This window comes from Sceloporus occidentalis, unplaced genomic scaffold (genome assembly GCF_023333645.1).
Source record: "Sceloporus occidentalis isolate IW3139 unplaced genomic scaffold, rSceOcc1.0.p SCAF_50, whole genome shotgun sequence".
NCBI classification, from domain to species: domain Eukaryota; kingdom Metazoa; phylum Chordata; class Lepidosauria; order Squamata; family Phrynosomatidae; genus Sceloporus; species Sceloporus occidentalis.
The window spans coordinates 5557501-5576711 of NW_028317030.1; the positions used below are offsets into that span (position 1 = coordinate 5557501).

General features: G+C 49.7%; 2 protein-coding genes across 2 annotated transcripts in view; both read left to right on the forward strand.

The window, feature by feature from the left end:
• LOC149288735 (tumor protein p63-regulated gene 1-like protein) overlaps nt 1–1515 on the forward strand; it is a 3671-nt gene extending 2156 nt beyond the window's left edge. The window contains exons 4-5 of the mRNA XM_089491436.1: nt 1–47; nt 1321–1515. The exon at nt 1–47 is cut by the window's left edge and continues 110 nt beyond it. Coding sequence (XP_089347562.1) covers nt 1–47; nt 1321–1515 — 242 coding nt within the window. The remainder of the gene's footprint in view (nt 48–1320) is intronic.
• A 2370-nt stretch (nt 1516–3885) lies between these two features.
• On the forward strand, nt 3886–11412 carry LOC149288736 (prolyl 3-hydroxylase 3-like). The gene is made up of 14 exons (XM_089491437.1): nt 3886–4275; nt 6272–6424; nt 6786–6963; nt 7070–7201; nt 7320–7453; nt 7825–7914; nt 8397–8523; nt 9131–9255; nt 9354–9449; nt 9578–9725; nt 10203–10320; nt 10526–10601; nt 10831–10971; nt 11239–11412. Exons 1-14 carry the CDS (start codon nt 3886–3888, stop codon nt 11410–11412), a joined length of 2082 nt encoding a protein of 693 aa, XP_089347563.1.
• The last annotated feature ends 7799 nt before the right edge of the window (nt 11413–19211 follow it).

Consider the following 19211-nt stretch of genomic DNA (forward strand, 5'->3'; position numbering starts at 1 on the left):
AACACCCCGGAGCCCCCGGCCACCAACACCTCCGAGACATGTGCCAGGTGCAGCATAATGCAATGCGGGGGTTATTACTGTATACAGCGCTGGGGGTTATATTACTGTATACAGCGCTGGGGGGTTATATTACTGTATACAGCGCTGGGGGGTATATTACTGTATACAGCGCTGGGGGGTATATTACTGTATACAGCGCTGGGGGGGTTATATTACTGTATACAGCGCTGGGGGGTTATATTACTGTATACAGCGCTGGGGGTTATATTACTGTATACAGCGCTGGGGGGTTATTACTGTATACAGCGCTGGGGGGGTTATATTACTGTATACAGCGCTGGGGGGGTTATATTACTGTATACAGCGCTGGGGGTTATATTACTGTATACAGCGCTGGGGGTTATATTACTGTATACAGCGCTGGGGGGTTATATTACTGTACACAGCACTGGGGGTTATATTACTGTATACAGCGCTGGGGGTTATTACTGTATACAGCGCTGGGGGTTATATTACTGTATACAGCGCTGGGGGTTATATTACTGTATACAGCACTGGGGGTTATATTACTGTATACAGTGCTGGGAGGTTATATTACTGTATACAACGCTGGGGGTTATATTACTGTATACAGCGCTGGGGGTTATATTACTGTATACAGCGCTGGGGGTTATATTACTGTATACAGCGCTGGGGGTTATATTACTGTATACAGCGCTGGGGGTTATATTACTGTATACAGCGCTGGGGGTTATATTACTGTATACAGCGCTGGGGGGTTATATTACTGTACACAGCACTGGGGGTTATATTACTGTATACAGCGCTGGGGGTTATTACTGTATACAGCGCTGGGGGTTATATTACTGTATACAGCGCTGGGGGTTATATTACTGTATACAGCACTGGGGGTTATATTACTGTATACAGTGCTGGGAGGTTATATTACTGTATACAGCACTGGGGGTTATATTACTGTATACAGCGCTGGGGGTTATATTACTGTATACAGCGCTGGGGTTATTACTGTATACAGCACTGGGGGGTTATATTACTGTATACAGCGCTGGGGATTATTACTGTATACAGCACTGGGGGTTATATTACTGTATACAGCGCTGGGGGGGTTATATTACTGTATACAGCGCTGGGGGTTATATTACTGTATACAGCGCTGGGGATTATTACTGTATACAGCGCTGGGGGTTATATTATATATCACTCCTATAGCCCACCTGTGTCCTTCACGTGGCGCACTTCCTTAACTCCTCCCCCTTCACACATGAATCATGTAAGTTCCGTGTTCTTGTGTCCCGGCAGCTCGAACCCTTCATGGAACGCCTAGTGGAGTCGGTGAAATCGGCTCACAGGCAGCGCCCGCTCCCCGGACGAGCCAACGGCCTGCTGGTCCTCTACAGAAGCGTCAGCGTGGAGACCTCCGTGGGCCTCCTCTCCTTTCTCAGCAGCAAGACCCAGCTGGGCTACGCCAAGCCCCGCGGAATTTTCGGATTCTGAAGGTTCTGCAGACTTTGTGTTAAATGGGGGACTTCGTGGACCTGTTTGGCTCTCTGGGGCCCCCCTGTGGCAGGAGCGAACGTCCCTTAGAGATGGTGTTCCTTTTAATGATAACTCTGATATTTTACTGACAAATGTGGTAGATTTTCATCGCTGGATCCCAGGATCTACTTGACAGTAAATGGGCTGGGCTGACATCATCAATGGGCCTGATGTGGAGGGTGGGGCTGGTCCTAACTGCTTTATATTTATAAGGGGGTGGGAGGGGGAAAATAGCCATGGGCGGGGTTTGGGCATGTCTAGAGATTTCAGGGCGTTACCAGGAGACCCACAGAAGCGGTGCTTCAACCGGAGACTCCGGGGCAAGTTCCTGGGTATGGGCCTATGCTGACTGGGCCATGACAAAAATGGGGGGGGGGGCAGTTTGCACTCTTGGACCATCAGCCCCCCAGGTGTCCCGCTGCTCAAGGGCCGGTTACAGGGCAGATCACATTTACACTGGACTGCCAGGGTATGATGTCATAACCAGGTGCTGCATTGGAGGATGGAAGCGCAGAATGGGCGGCTGAGGGTGCGTTCGGCGGTACTTTTTGGATTGTGTAATGAAGGAGACACGTGACGTTTTATTAAAGCAGCTGCCGGCCGTACGGGGCCGCCATGTTGGCCATTTTCTGGCAGGACAGGTCCTGAAAACAAAAGCCAACGTGGCGACCCGACAGCCATATCTTCAATCTCAGCCTCAACCGAGGCCACGCACAGCACCAAGTACACACTCGACAGGCTATACAGGTACAGTTCCGGTACTGGGGCCCCTATAACGTTTACGGTTTTAAGTGGGTCCACACTAAATAATTTTGGGGCCACGGCTCATTAGGTTGCACTCCTGGGATATACTTTCTGTAAGTTAATATTAGGAAATTTAGCTACATTTTCATGAATACAGTTATATAATAAATCAGTTTAAGCAGCACTGAGTAGACTTCATACCGAGTATAACATTTATCTGTATGCATCTACACACAATACCACTCAACAGATTATTACTGATAGTGTGTGTTAGCATGAATGTGTGTTTGTGTGTTAGCGTATATGTGTAAGTGTTAGTGTGTTAGCATGAATATGTAAGTGTGTGTGAGGGAGGGTAGTTAGTGTGAGTGTGTAAGTATGTGTTAGAGTGTGTTAGTGTGAAAGTGCATGTGAGTTAGCATGTATGTATGTGTAAGGTTGTGTAATGGCGTATGGAAGTTTCTGTGCCAGTGCATACGTCAGGTACCTGGAGGGTAAAGGGGCCGATGGGGCCACCTGCCACCGCAAGCTTGAAGGTTCCAGCTCTCCCCTATTGTTAATGCATATGATGCATGAAGGGATTCGGAAGACCCCTCTGTCTCTTCCCCAGCTCCTATCCTGAGTCGATGAGTTCAGTCCTATCACCTTCAGCCAGCCCCGGCTCGAGACACCCCCCCCCCCCCGCGCATGCCTGTGCAGAAAATGCTCCCGTTTCAATCGATGCCATTTCTTGCCAGTGGTTGAGGACAGCGCACTGCAGCTCTGGAGCTAACAAAGTATTTGAATATCATTTCTTCATTGATGGGGCTGCATGTCAGGTTAGTAATAAAGAGTTCAACGCTGGCAGCTGCCCCTCTCGACTTGTGTCATTATTTTTGGGGGTATTATAAGTACCTTGGCTTGATCTGGGGGGGGGGGGGTATTATTATTGTCTTAGCTGGATGTAGAAACATAAAAGGTGATGCAGCAGCAAGCTGGCATCTCCCCAAAACAGAAAATAATGGCAGGGTAGGCGTTAATGGCTAGGTTTGGAAGGACAGGGGTTAATGGGCAGAGGAAATGCATGCCAAGGGTTAATAGACCAAGAGTCCCCAGGTCATTAAGGTTATAGTCTCAAGGTCTTTGGCATGTGAGGGGTTAATGGAGTGAAGGATTCTGTGAATGGGGGGGATGCTCTTGTAAATGACTGATGCAGGGATACGTGGGATTCTGCTAATAAGAGGTTAAATGGACTCTGCAGCTCTCTGGTCAATTATGGGTTAATGTAGGAAACGTATTTGGCTCTACATGAGGTTTCTGGTGACTAAAGGGTTACTTGAAAGCACTGCCTGGAAAGCTCCAGTTTATTAAGGGTTAATGGATGGACACTTTACTGGCCTTCGTTTAATTACGTGTCGCTGGTGAATGAAGGGTTAATAATGCTCTCGGGGAGTACATGGTTAATTGATTGCAACCCCGCGGGCTTGTGGTGGGTAAGGGGTTAATGGAGGTCTCGGGGAGGGGCTCGGCTGGTTAGTCCCCCTCCCTGATCCCACCCCCTCCTGCCCGAGTCCACCCCTGCCGGTACCCCACTTTCTCCCGGCCATGCGCGGACCCCTGCTGCTTCTCTTTGGGGGGCTCTTTGCCCTGTCGGGGATCCGGACGAGCACCCTGCCGCCCCCCGACCTCCTGCTCTGGAATGGGATCGCTCTGTTTTCTCGGGAGGACTGGCTGGGGGCCCGGGGGCAGCTCTGGGGGGCCCTGCGGAGCCTGTCCGAGTTGCAGGGAGTGAAGGTGCGCTGCGGGGAGGAGTGCGGGCTCCGAGGCTCCTGGGGGCCCCATCTGGAGGACGCGGTACTAAAGCGAGCGGACTGCCTGCTGGGCTGCGAGAGGCTGCGGCTGGGAGAACCATCCCTGTATCGACTGACCCAGGAAACAGAGAAAGTGTTTAGCAGGGGACAGCTCTACAACTACTTGCAGGTGGTGCACTACAAGGTGAGGGGCAACAGGGGTAATACCCGGGTGGGGCAGCAGGCAGGGCAATGAACTACCCGGAGTCGGAGAGGGGTGACAATAATGCACGGAGGGGGCAGCAGAATGCTGGGAGGGGTAATAGGCTGAAAGTGTAGAGCTGGCAAGTTGAGTGCAGTGGAGTGATGAAGAGGTTAATACTTCCAGACCCAGAAATGCTCAGCAGCTTCCAGCACTGGCCACGTGGACGTGTGTGTGTACACAGTGTGTGTGTGTGTGTACACAGTTTGTATATATAAAGTGTGTGTATATACAGAGTGTGTAAAGGGTGTGTACAGTGTGTGTATAGTGAGTGTATTTATACCGAGTATACAGTGTGTGTACAGTGTTATATATAATGTGTGTATAGTCAGTGTGTATAGCGTGTGTATGTGTTAATGTGCAGTTTGTGGGTCTGTCTGTCTGTATATATATATAGTGTGTGTATGTAGAAGAGTAGAGGTTGTAGCCGTATTAGTCCGGTGGTGTGAATATTAAATAACAGATGGAATAAGTATCTTGTGATAATACATTGTTTATTGGACCAAATTTTTGGAATGACAAGCTTTCGAGAGATCAGGGAGAAGAGCGCCTGGAAGCTTGGGATTCCAAGATTCTGTTACTCCAATAAAAAAGGTATTATCAGAAGATACTTATTCCATCTGTTATTAGGTATGTAGTTATATATATAATGTATGTGTGTGTCTTTATGTATATATATATATATATATATATATATATATATATATATAATGTAGGTATATGTATGTGTGTATGTTGGTGTGTATATATAATGTATGTGTGTCTATGTATATATATATATAACATGTATGTAGGTATGTATGTGTTTGCACCCCTCGACTCCTTATCATACTGCCTATGGGAAACAATAGAATGCCTCAGTCTTAACCACCTAGCTGTACTCTGACTAATGAATGTCAATAACAGAGCAGACTTCATTAGCATTGTCATAAAGCATACAGCGCTGGGGGGGTTATATTACTGTATACAGCGCTGGGGGGTTATATTACTGTATACAGCGCTGGGGGTTATATTACTGTATACAGCGCTGGGGGTTATATTACTGTATACAGCGCTGGGGGTTATATTACTGTATACAGCGCTGGGGGTTATATTACTGTATACAGCGGTGGGGGGTATATTACTGTATACAGTGCTGGGGGGTTAGTACTGTATGCAGCAGTGGGGGTTATATTACTGTATACATTGCTGGGGGTTATATTACTGTATACAGCGCTGGGGGTTATATTACTGTATACAGCACTGGGGGGGTTAATTACTGTATACAGCACTGGGGGGGTTAATTACTGTATACAGCGCTGGGGGGTTATATTACTGTATACAGCGCTTGGGGGGTTATATTACTGTATACAGCGCAGGGGGGTTATATTACTGTATACAGCTCTGGGGGGTTATATTACTTTATACAGCGCTTGGGGTTATATTACTTTATACAGCGCTGGGGGGGTTATAAGACCCAGCTTTCACCTTGAGGTCTGTCTCCAGCCGGTAAGTGGCGATTCTCTGAGGGCCCCGTCCGTTTTCAGTAAGGTTCCTGGCGAGACGCCTGTTCAGACACGAGTAGGAAGTGACTTGCACGGACGGTCAGGCCGGACAGGAAATGACTTCTGATGACAGCCGGGTTTTGTGGGAGACCCCGTTCTCAGGGCAAATGGGCAAATTTCCACACAGACCGGAGTCCTTAATATTCCTAAAATCCCTGCTTATTTACAGGTGTATAAATTGGAACCACCGCTCTCTCCATTCCATGAAAGGGTTAATATTTGGAGGAATCTCTTCAGACCTCTTCTAAGATCCTTACCCAGTTACCCAATTTATAAACAGTCTCAAAGCCCCGCCCAAAACCTCACCTCCAACCACACCCCCTAAAATGAAAGTGCCCCTCTCTGACGGTCTGAGGGGGGGTTTATGGACTAACGGACACAATTTTTCCCGACAGCTGGAGGAACTGGATGAAGCCGCCGCCGCTGCGTTCACCTTCTACGTCCGGAACCCCTTCCACGAACAGATCCAGGACGACCTTCAGCGCTACCGCAAGATGAAGAACGTCGGTGAGCAGAGCTTCCGAGACCTGGAACAGTCCCAGTGCCAGGTAAGAAAACAAGACGCACGCTAATACTCCTCGAGGCGTCTTCACAAACCGAGATATGACTGCACCGGCTGCTCTCGGGCAGTCTGTTTGGCCGGTGTTGGCTGGTCGTCTCTTCCCCTTGTGAGCACTTCATGTCCCTGAGGTCCCTTCGCATCATGAAGGACCACCCCAGAGGAGCTTCTCTTACTGGAAGAGCCGGTGTGGTCTGCATGATGCATGGTATGGCCCAGCTCGGCCCTTCTTGCATTAGAAGCTCATTGGGTTTGGCCCTTCGTAACGTATAGAGTTGAAATCAACCCTCTGCTGTCTCTTGTGTTCTTTCGGGCGGTCGTGTTATTGTCTCCTGTCTCTCTGTCCACAGGCGCTGTTCTCTCAGGCTGTCTCGCTCTTGTCTGACGGTAAGCTTCGAGCTGCGGCCCTTCGGTTAGAGGACTCCCTGACAGCTTGCCTCTTGGAGTTAGACAGTTGCCGCAGTCTCTGCGAGGGAACGAGAGAACTTGAAAATGAGGTGCACAGGGATTTATCGGAGGTTATTGCAGGTGGGTTCACGCTCTCCTCTCTCTATCTTTTCTGTCTCTGGCCCTGATGCTTTTTTTTGCCCTATCTACCAACCTGCCCCTACACAATCTGCCCCTTCCCTTTCAGAGTATTACGTCAGCGTCTTGCAGTGCAGGCAGATGTGCGTTTTACGGAGTTCCTCGACCCCCGGACTTAAACCCTCAAAAGAAGACGCTGTCTTATCCTGCCTGTCCTTACTGATGGACACTTACACCAAGCGTGAGTATCCACTCCAGCAAACATACAGCCCCCACTGACCAGAAAAACAGTCGTTTGCCCCTTTCAGACCCTATTAGGGTCACTAACAGGCCTTGTTTGGGTATTTCCTTTTCGTTAGTTGAGGACTGGGGCTCGGCTGCAGAAATCGCTCACTCGCTGCTGCTCTTTAACCCTCAAAATGAGACCACGAGAGAGAGACTGCGTGGGTACGAAGAACAACTTGGCGGCAAGAGCGTGGGCAAAGCACGAGAGGTAACGCGATGAGACGAGGCCTAGTCTGTCGCTCCTGAAAGCAGGAAGTGTTCTTAAGTACTAGGGGCTTAAGTGTCTAAGCAGCAACAGCCAATCACAGCATTCCGCCAGCATACATGCTGCTACCACTGATGATTTTAGTGAAAGCTGTCGCTAAGGACCCTGATGCCCTAATGCCACCACCTTCTCATCCCCAACAAAAAAAACTATTGACAACAATGAGTTAAACCCATTTAACTAAAGGAGCAGAAGTCATTTAACGGGGAGGAATAATCACTCAATTGATTGCCCGCAGACAGGTCAGCGGAACAGCATCCCAGAGAAGGTTTAAATTTGCCCCCCCCTCAATAATACTTGGTTTATTCCCGCAGATCATCGCGTCATACGTGCATCGCGCGCTCTCGGAGAAGAAATTGCTCTATTACGCCATGGAGAATCTGAACATCTCGTTCGGGGATCCGGTACGTCTTCTAACGTGTTTTTTTACGCACGCACACGTGGAAATCCGAGAAAGCTTGCGTGACCGTATATATATATATTTTCTATATTTGCCCAGGAATATATATCGTCGCCTGCTAGGGACACTTGGTAGAACAGGTTTACCCGCCTCCTAGCATCCGTGTTAGGGTGAGTGTGTGTGTACACGGTAAAGTACATGTGTACATACACGCTAAGAGACAGGAGCGCAGCATCTGAAAGATGAGCAAAGCCGCAGAACGCTGCTACGGCAACCAATCGGAAATGGGATCCCTGCCTTGCGCTTTTCCCATTGGCCGACTGGTGTTCTAGTTTAACCCCCGCAAACCATGAGTGTCTTCCAGTAAATTATCTTTTTCTTTTTCTTATTTTGTCGATTTATAAGAGAAAAATGTATCTGAATAAAAAAACGACCGTTTCTTATAATGGTATCCGTATCCGTCTGTGATATTCTGGGCTCTTGGAGTTACTTCTGCAAAGGGGTGGAGCCGCGCAGACCGTTCCTCCAATCGGGGAGAGGGTGTGCGCAGAGGCTCCGCCTCTTTGCAGAAGTGCCTGGATAACGGAGCTGATGCCAGGGAGAAGCGGAAGAAGTAAGAAGAACAAGAAGAGGCAAGAGGGAAAAAAAAATGGAGAGCGGGGCATGGAAGCGGGCGGCGGGAGGGTAGGAAGACATCGACAGAGGGTGTTAGAGGGAGCGAGTGACTGGAGTCCGTTGAAATGGTTAATATGTTTCATGATTACCTTCGTAACTTCATGATATGTACATTTCACGTTCTCTCAGGATTCCTGGACACCGGACGAAATAATCCCAGAGAGCCTCCGAGAGAGAGTGCGGTGAGCGCCCCGAAATCTCATTTATTCGACGGGCCGGGAGATAACGGACCCTTTCCTGTTCTGCTTAATAGATTGTAAGCTCATAAGAGCAAGGCCAGTAAATGGGAGAAGTGCTCCCTCTCTAATCTGCCCCTCGGGGGAGAGAGTCCGTAAACCCCGGGACCCGCTGCCGCTCTGCGTTGGGGTACATTATTGGGGTACATAATAGCTTTCCAATGTTTGCTGCTTATTAAAAGGCTTTTGTCTCTCCTGACCAGGAAGGAAAGAGAGGCAGAGGGGCAGAAAGGGGGTGAGTGTCGTTTTATGGGGGGAGGGGATCATGGGGACGGGCAGTTACTTATGGGAATGCGTATTCTCCTCCAGCGAGCCTGCCTTATGACGATGTGACGGTGACATTCACCCCCCATGAAATGAACGGGACGGCGCGAGTGACCCTGGACGGAGTGATAAACGAGGATGAGTGCAGAATGCTTGTTGACCTGGCCCAGGTAAGACGGGGCTAAAGGGGTTTCCGTCGGGTCAGGGACGGGAAAAACAGTCGCTAAGTGCCCTAAACGTGTCTCGTTTGTACCCCGTGCCCCTGCAGATGGCTGGGGGTTCTGGGAGTGGATTCCGAGGCCGACGATCGCCTCATACTCCCCGGGAGAGGATCCAGGGTCTGACTGTGTTGCGAGCGATACAGGTACGGATGTTCACTGTAATATCAGTCTGCGCATGTGCTCAGCGTGACAGCTCTGCCGACGCGGCGTGGAATGCCCTCCACATAACTACTACCCACACCACACATCTTCACCCGTGGTCTCTTTACAGATGGCTTTAGCGGGAAGCGCCGACCTCTCGCACTCTCGGCTGTTCTATCGCTCTGGTGAGCGGGCTCGGATTCTGGCGCAGTCTTACTTTGGCACTGAGAAGCTTCACTTCTCCTATTCCCACCTCGTGTGCCGATCGGCTATAGAAGGTAAGGCCAGCTTTTATTTATTGCACCGATCCGTTTAATAATTCCGTCGTCTGTGATCTGTATGAGGCGGGATTGGTATCTTCCATGGACTTGTTACAATGTTGCAATCAGACACTGTAAATAAATAAACACGGTAAAGGCCCAGCCCCCTTTCCTGAGAAGCAAGAACGTCAATGGCCGAAGCACAATAGAGGAGACCAATTAAAGGACCTGCAGCCTCCCCTATAGCACAGTTTAAAGTGTGACGGTAGGTGCTATAGATGGCTTCTGTCTCCTCTGCTGGGAGGCAGATCTGGTTTTATGTTCTACCCCATGGACCCTTCCATTCCAATTTCGTTCATTCATTTTTACCACCTCCTTCTAACTACCCTGTTAATGAAGTCGGTGCTATTATATTATAATTCAGGAGACATCGCTGGGATGTTTTAATGTTTGTTCTTTAAATTACTTCTGATATGTATACATTTTCTTCATCAGGTGAGCAGGAGGGCCGCTCTGATCTCAGTCACCCGGTCCACGCCGATAACTGCATTCTGGACCCGGAGGAGAAGGAGTGTTGGAGGGAGCCTCCGGCGTATGTACACAGAGATGTCAGGTATGGGAGTAAATGATAATGGATTAGGTTTGGGGGGGGGGGGTGATGTTTTAGGAATAGGCGGTCGTTATCGAAGCTATCAGATGGGGGTCTTGGCGGAGGATGGAGTACCAGCGCCGGGGTGATGGATGGATCGGGGTTGGAATGATAATATAGTTCATGAGGTCTCCGTTTGCTCCCCGTCTAACTCGTGTTATCTCTTAAGTGGCCTCCTCTACCTGAACGACGACTTCCAAGGTGGGGACCTCTTCTTCACGGAACCCGATGCAGAGACGGTCACGGTGAGTGTGAGCGTCCGCTCCTTAAGGGCCGTGCTGAATCCGAGTCCGAAACGTGATTTAAGGTTTTACATTATAGTTAGGAGATCCTGGAGTTCATCGTCTGCTCGGATCTTTTCTCTTTGTTACCTTGTAACCCTCTGAACGTATTCCGGGTGCCAGCGAGTTCGTTATCGCACTGATTTGAGGAGCGGACGTCTTCCGGTTGCGTTATCTCTTCTTGTCGTTGCAGGCAGAAGTCCGTCCCCGCTGTGGCCGCTTGGTCCTGTTCAGCTCGGGGGGAGAGAACGCTCATGGCGTGCGGGCAGTGACGCGGGGAACACGATGTGCCGTGGCGCTGTGGTTCACCAAGTCCGCAGAACACGCAGAGCAGGTGACCGATCTCTATGTGCTTCCCCGTCTGTCACCGAGCTGTCCTCGCGTGTCGCTCTCTGCTCCGCTCTGTTTCACTGTATGTGTTGAGTGTGAGTGTTGACGGTAGCCCTGCGCGAGCTCCTGGTCTGTCTCAGGAGTTTTGACCTGGGTCTCGCTCTGATCTCTGTGTGTCTCGTGTTGACGGTAGCTCTTCGTGAGCTCCTGGTCTGTCTCTGGAGTTTTGACATGGGTCTCGCTCTGATCTCTATGCGTGTCTCTCTAACAGGAGCGCTCTGAAGCACAGGATCTCCTCCTGGGAACGGCCAATGCAACCCAAAGTAAAGACGGCGAGGAGACCAAGACTGGGAGAGAGACCGCTTCCAACGGTGAAGAGCCGGAGAGACCGTCGGGGAGGAGACAGAAGAAACGAGAGAGCAGGAAATTCACAGATGAACTTTAGATACAGCGTCATGGGGGGTGTTGGGGGATACGGGGTACTGTGACTAATTGTGCAATAACCTTCAGATATTGATCCAGTGCTTCGTGAATGGTGCAATACTCTGCGGATCAGGCCCGGGCATAAAGCGGGCAGCTGTCCCTGTTCAAAAGGAACGTGGGCTATTTGTGCAAAGTACGGGGGTGATATGCTGCGGAGAAGAATGAAATGATGTTCTGAAGACTAATACTGATGTGGCCCCTGACCGTCAAGGGTTAATGTGCTGGTCACTGGCATGCATGAGGTTAATGAGCGTCTTTTTTTTTTTTTGTATAATAAAGTCTTCTGTTTCTTTTCTGTGGCTGGAGGGTAGAAGATGACTTAACATTCACGGTGTGCCAAAAAAAAACGCCGGATACACAGCCAGGGCGCTGCGTGCCACCGGCGCTCGCTGCGAGATGGCTTTATAAGGAGAGGACGGGAGAAAGAGCTCGGCTGTCTCCAGGAGTTAATGTCGGGGGGGTCTCAGAAGAACTAGATGTCTCCATGAGTGGGTCATCAACTGTCTCCTTCCAGCATCAACAACGTGGTCCCAGGGTCAGGGTTCCTCCCAAAAAAGTTTCTGGGCTCTGTGCATCACACCCTCACCATCACACCTTTTTGCCATATACCACAGTCCATCCTCTGAAGGGCCCCAGATGGTTGTTAGGCCCCCATACATATATCTTGGGCATACTTTCTGGCTCTTCAGAGTCTCATATCTGAGATCAACAACTACAGTGTATCAGAAGGCTGGCGGTCAGCTCTTTAGCCGACCTGTAGCCATTTTTGTGGCCAGGAAAAGTTCAGATGACTGGTCCCGCGTGGACCCCGACACCTGGGAAAGAAGACTGCAAATAGCTGCTTGCTGATGTCACGGCTGACGCAGTCATGGGTCTCGGCGTGTGATACGCGTGGAAACACGTTTTTTTCCCGTAGGAGTTCATGCGTTTTTTGGAATATTGGTGAGCGTTTAGGAAGTCATTTATTCAACGTTCCAAGAGACGTTCGGTCTTCGTGAGAGAGACTGAATACAGGAGACCGCATTTAGGTGCCACTAATGAGAGTGCAGAGAGCGCTGTTACTGCGAGAGTGCAGAGTACATGTGTGAGAGTGCAGCATGCACGTGTGAGAGTGCGGTGTGGCTGCTGAGAGAGTTAAACATTTTCCTGTCGCTGATTTGGTAATAAAATTTCTCAGGTTTGTTTAACCAAATGAGAAGAAGTCAGCCGCTCAGTCACTTCAACAACCAGAGATCCCTAATCACTGTCCTACCCTCTCCCCCCACCCTTTCCCAAACCAGCATCAATCCCTCCCAACCATCTAACCTCCCCTCTAACCAACATCTACCCCCCAACCAACTATCCTCTCCTATAACCAGGATCTACTCCAACCATCTAACTTCTCCACTAACCAGCCACCATCCTGCCGTCATCTAACCTCTCTCCTAACCAACATCCACCCCCACCATCTAACCTCTCTCCTAACCAACATCCACCCCCACCATCTAACCTCTCTCCTAACCAACATCCACCCCCACTATCTAACCTCTCCACTAACCAACATCCACCCCCACCATCTAACCTCTCTCCTAACCAACATCCACCCCCACCATCTAACCTCTCTCCTAACCAACATCCACCCCCACTATCTAACCTCTCCACTAACCAACATCCACCCCCACCATCTAACCTCTCTCCTAACCAACATCCACTCCCACCATCTAACCTCTCTCCTAACCAACATCCACTCCCACCATCTAACCTCTCTCCTAACCAACATCCACTCCCACCATCTAACCTCTCTCCTAACCAACATCCACTCCCACCATCTAACTTCTCCACTAACCAACATCCACTCCCACCATCTAACCTCTCTCCTAACCAACATCCACTCCCACCATCTAACCTCTCTCCTAACCAACATCCACTCCCACCATCTAACTTCTCCACTAACCAGTCATTTTGCTGCTGCCATCTAACCTATATCCTCACCAACATCCACCACCAAATTATCTAACGTCTCCCCTAACCAACATCCACCCTCTCCATCCAACTTCTCTCCTAACCATCCACCATCCTGCCACCATCTAACCTCTCTCCTAACCAACATCCACTCCCACCATCTAACCTCTCTCCTAACCAACATCCACTCCCACCATCTAACCTCTCTCCTAACCAACATCCACTCCCACCATCTAACCTCTCTCCTAACCAACATCCACTCCCACCATCTAACTTCTCCACTAACCAACATCCACTCCCACCATCTAACCTCTCTCCTAACCAACATCCACTCCCACCATCTAACCTCTCTCCTAACCAACATCCACTCCCATCATCTAACCTCTCTCCTAACCAACATCCACCCCCACCATCTAACCTCTCTCCTAACCAACATCCACCCCCACTATCTAACCTCTCCACTAACCAACATCCACCCCCACCATCTAACCTCTCTCCTAACCAACATCCACTCCCACCATCTAACCTCTCTCCTAACCAACATCCACTCCCATCATCTAACCTCTCTCCTAACCAACATCCACCCCCACCATCTAACCTCTCTCCTAACCAACATCCACCCCCACCATCTAACCTCTCTCCTAACCAACATCCACTCCCATCATCTAACTTCTCCACTAACCAACATCCACTCCCACCATCTAACCTCTCTCCTAACCAACATCCACTCCCACCATCTAACTTCTCCACTAACCAACATCCACTCCCATCATCTAACTTCTCCACTAACCAACATCCACTCCCACCATCTAACCTCTCTCCTAACCAACATCCACCCCCACTATCTAACCTCTCCACTAACCAACATCCACCCCCACCATCTAACCTCTCTCCTAACCAACATCCACCCCCACCATCTAACCTCTCTCCTAACCAACATCCACCCCCACTATCTAACCTCTCCACTAACCAACATCCACCCCCACCATCTAACCTCTCTCCTAACCAACATCCACTCCCACCATCTAACCTCTCTCCTAACCAACATCCACTCCCACCATCTAACCTCTCTCCTAACCAACATCCACTCCCACCATCTAACCTCTCTCCTAACCAACATCCACTCCCACCATCTAACTTCTCCACTAACCAACATCCACTCCCACCATCTAACCTCTCTCCTAACCAACATCCACTCCCACCATCTAACCTCTCTCCTAACCAACATCCACTCCCACCATCTAACTTCTCCACTAACCAGTCATTTTGCTGCTGCCATCTAACCTATATCCTCACCAACATCCACCACCAAATTATCTAACGTCTCCCCTAACCAACATCCACCCTCTCCATCCAACTTCTCTCCTAACCATCCACCATCCTGCCACCATCTAACCTCTCTCCTAACCAACATCCACTCCCACCATCTAACCTCTCTCCTAACCAACATCCACTCCCACCATCTAACCTCTCTCCTAACCAACATCCACTCCCACCATCTAACCTCTCTCCTAACCAACATCCACTCCCACCATCTAACTTCTCCACTAACCAACATCCACTCCCACCATCTAACCTCTCTCCTAACCAACATCCACTCCCACCATCTAACCTCTCTCCTAACCAACATCCACTCCCATCATCTAACCTCTCTCCTAACCAACATCCACCCCCACCATCTAACCTCTCTCCTAACCAACATCCACCCCCACTATCTAACCTCTCCACTAACCAACATCCACCCCCACCATCTAACCTCTCTCCTAACCAACATCCACTCCCACCATCTAACCTCTCTCCTAACCAACATCCACTCCCATCATCTAACCTCTCTCCTAACCAACATCCACCCCCACCATCTAACCTCTCTCCTAACCAACATCCACCCCCACCATCTAACCTCTCTCCTAACCAACATCCACTCCCATCATCTAACTTCTCCACTAACCAACATCCACTCCCACCATCTAACCTCTCTCCTAACCAACATCCACTCCCACCATCTAACTTCTCCACTAACCAGTCATTTTGCTGCTGCCATCTAACCTATATCCTCACCAACATCCACCACCAAATTATCTAACGTCTCCCCTAACCAACATCCACCCTCTCCATCCAACTTCTCTCCTAACCATCCACCATCCTGCCACCATCTAACCTCTCTCCTAACCAACATCCACCCCCACCATCTAACCTCTCTCCTAACCAACATCCACTCCCACATCTAACCTCCCACCATCTAACCTCTCTCCTTACCAACCACCATCCTGCTGCCATCTCTTGTAACCAACACCCCCTCACCCCTACCATCTAACTTCTCCCGTAACCAGCCATCACCACCCCCACCATCTGACCTCTCACCTAACCAACATCAACCCCCACCACCTAACTTCTGCCCCAACCAGCCACCAACATCAACCCCCACCACCTGAAAGTCTGCCCTAACCAGCCACCACCACCTCCCCCACCATCTAACCTTTCTCCTTACCAGCATCCATTCCCTAACCTGTCTAACCTGATCCCTGATTGTCTAACCTGATTCTCCTTTCTTTCCCCCTAACGGTTAGAGGCCTAACATTCCCCCCCCCCCTTCTTTTTGGGACTCAAACCCGCTGTCTCCGAAACAATATTTTTCCATGCAGCCAGTTAAAGATTCTCCACTAAAATGATGAATGGTTTGCAGGATTACGATTATCAGGAAAGAATAGGGGGTCTCCATATGTCCGGCTTGGGGGGGTGGGAGAGAGGCATTTAAATACAAAAAGGGATTTAACAAAGTACAAGAGAGAAGTTAAGGGCTGTAATCTAAAACGAGAGGCTCAGAGGCTTAGATGGAATGTAAGGAAGTTTTACTTTACTGAGCCGTAAATACGTAGATACGTGGAACAGTCTCCCAGCAGAAGTGGTAGAGGCTAATAATCTAAGACGAGACCAACAAATGATTAAGGTTTGAGTCTTTACAGCAGGAAAAAACAGGTGAGTAGAGGGGCCGAATAGGGCCGATCTGCCAGCAAATGCTGTGTTGGTTTTTGCTCAGCCGCGCGTGGCATGTATTCCATTCAGGGCATTAAAGATGGCCAACATGGCAACCGTACTCCCTGGCTGTCTCCCCTGACTGCCGCTCCAATGCTTCTATTTATTTCTCTCCTGTAATCTCTTTAGTTTAAGTCGATGGCTTTTGCTGTCCTTTCTCTGCATTCTCCGCCGCTGCTAATGTGCAAACCACACGCGCCGAGCACTCACACTCCGTCATAAATATTAGTAATGAGAGGCTTTATACCATTCCACGCCAGGCCTTACGGGGCGCCGGGACTGAACTGGCGAGTTTCAGGAGGGCTTAGAGGAATTTGGGCAGATGAAGGGCAGGTGGGTGGCAGATTTGCCTCCATAGGGGAGACAGAATAAAGCTGTGGGCATACAAATAGGAACTGGAAAGGGGGTAGAGCTAATACTCAAGGGTCAAGAGAGATGCTACATAGTGAGTACAGGAGAGAGGGGTCAGGAACGGGTAGGGTAAGTACATACGGGGTAGGACCAGGCAGGGAGAGGGTATGTAGTGAAGTCCATAAATGATTCGAGGACGCGCCAGGCCGAGGCGAGGAGGGCAGGACACAAACAAAATGGCAGATTTGAGGTTTGAGTGGGTCTGTCAGCGGTGCGTACAGGAGAGGTCAAGGACAACTGGGTCTAGCAAGGGTAGCTAGGTGGGTGAAGAACCAGGTTTGTCTGGGAGGTATGGGTGAATCTGGGATGGGTTGGTGCAGAGCTGGGTGGGTCTAGGATGGGTTGGCATAGAGCTGGGTGGGTCTAGGATGGGTTGGCATAGAGCTGGGTGGGTCTAGGATGGGTTGGCATAGAGCTGGGTGGGTCTAGGATGGGTTGGCGCAGAGCTGAGTGGGTCTAGGATGGGTTGGCATAGAGCTGAGTGGGTCTGGGATGGGTTGGCATAGAGCTGAGTGGGTCTGGGATGGGTTGGCATAGAGCTGGGTGACTAGGAGAGGAAGCACAGAGTGGGGCAGGTCTGGGGGAGACGGACGAGTATGTGAGGTGCGGTGTAGAGCCAGGTTTCTGGAGGTGGCTCAGATGAGTCTAGGATGGCTTGGTGTAAAGCCAGGTTGTTCAGCAAATGGTGGCACAGAGTCCAGTGAGCCGGTGAGGGGTGGCACAGAGCCGGATGGGCACCAGAGAGATGAGGCAGGGTGGGTACCGAGCCGCTGGAGGTAGGACAGGGCAGGGCTGGGGTTATAGGGTATTATCTGCTTTGCTCAGGATAACAGCAGGTTCAACAGATGCAGCTCAAGAGGATTTGCTAGAAGCTAAAATCAGAAAGCAGAAAACACAGAGACGCGGACCTGATCCACTAACCAGAACCGCTCAAAGAACCCGGCGTTCCCATCATGCAGAACCGAACCGATTACCCTAAACCCCACGGTTACCCCACGGTTACCCCACAAACAACAGCGGAAGCCTCAAAATCACCCCAAAAAACTCAAAATTATTTAAAAACCCTCCTGCGATTAGAGCTAATATTCAGAGTATTTCTAAGAAATCATTTCTTAATTATCTGGGTATTCTAGAACCCAATAACAAGTTATGGAACCTCTCGTTGCCCCCCCAAACAAATTCGGGGTTATAAGTGCCCCCCCGGTTAGAACACAATGCGTGTTTATGGTACATTACAATGTTGTGTGAGTGACTAATGTACATTTCATATCAGCGTGTATTGTGTGCGCTGTTGTGTACTGTATGTTGTATTGTGTATGTTGTGTCTGTAATGTTTTGCCCTGCGCATGTGTAAGTGTATCCCGTGTGTTGTAATTTGTGTTGGTGTGATGTTATTTCTGGATATAAATTGTGTTTTTGATTATTATTAGTAGTAGTAGTATTTGGACGCACTCTCCGCATGTGTGTGTTTTGTGTATATTGTGTTTATATTGTGCTTTTTTATGTTTTTTTTAATGACTCTAGAAAACAATAACAGATGATTGATAGACGACGTTCGTTTAATGACCCTTTATCTGTAAACCTAGACATCAGACTGTAAGCTCTTTGGGCCACTCCTCATCCTCTCTGACACACACACTGATTTCTGGCCCCTTTTCCCATTTGCAAACTGCTTTGCATTTAAGCATTTAACTCCAAATCGGCTTTTAGCCTCATTCCTCCTCCCCCCCCCCTCCAACCCGTCTGTCTCTCCCCCTCCTGGAGATCACGCATCACATACCTCTCACCACACACAGGGCAGGAGGCTGAGACAGGTAGAAGCGCGGGGTAACAGGAGGAGGACGGCAGGGGCAGAGACTCCACCAAAAAACAGGAATAGAGGCTGCGGGAGAGAGTAACGGAGATTGGGGGGAGAGTAACAGACGCTACAGGTGAGAGTAACCGATACTGGGGGGGAGAGTAACAGAGGCTACAGGTGAGAGTAACAGATACTGGGGGGAGAGTAACAGATACTGGGGGGAGAGTAACAGACGCTACAGCTGAGAGTAACAGATACTGGGGGGAGAGTAACAGACGCTACAGCTGAGAGTAACAGATACTGGGGTGGAGTAACAGATACAGGTGAGAGTAACAGATACTGGGGTGGAGTAACAGATACAGGTGAGAGTAACAGATACTGGGGGGGAGAGTAACAGAGGCTACAGGTGAGAGTAACAGATACTGGGGGGAGAGTAACAGATACTGGGGGGAGAGTAACAGACGCTACAGCTGAGAGTAACAGATACTGGGGGGGAGTAACAGATACAGGTGAGAGTAACAGATACTGGGGAGAGTAACAGATACAGGTGAGAGTAACAGATACTGGGGAGAGTAACA

Coding starts and splice junctions, on each gene's coding strand:
- LOC149288736 (XM_089491437.1), top strand. CDS start 3,886: ATGCGCGGACCCCTGCTGCTTCTCTTTGGGGGGCTCTTTGCCCTGTCG. Junction 7,915..8,396: donor ACATCTCGTTCGGGGATCCG/GTACGTCTTCTA, acceptor GGGCTCTTGGAG/TTACTTCTGCAAAGGGGTGG. Junction 9,256..9,353: donor TGCTTGTTGACCTGGCCCAG/GTAAGACGGGGC, acceptor GTGCCCCTGCAG/ATGGCTGGGGGTTCTGGGAG.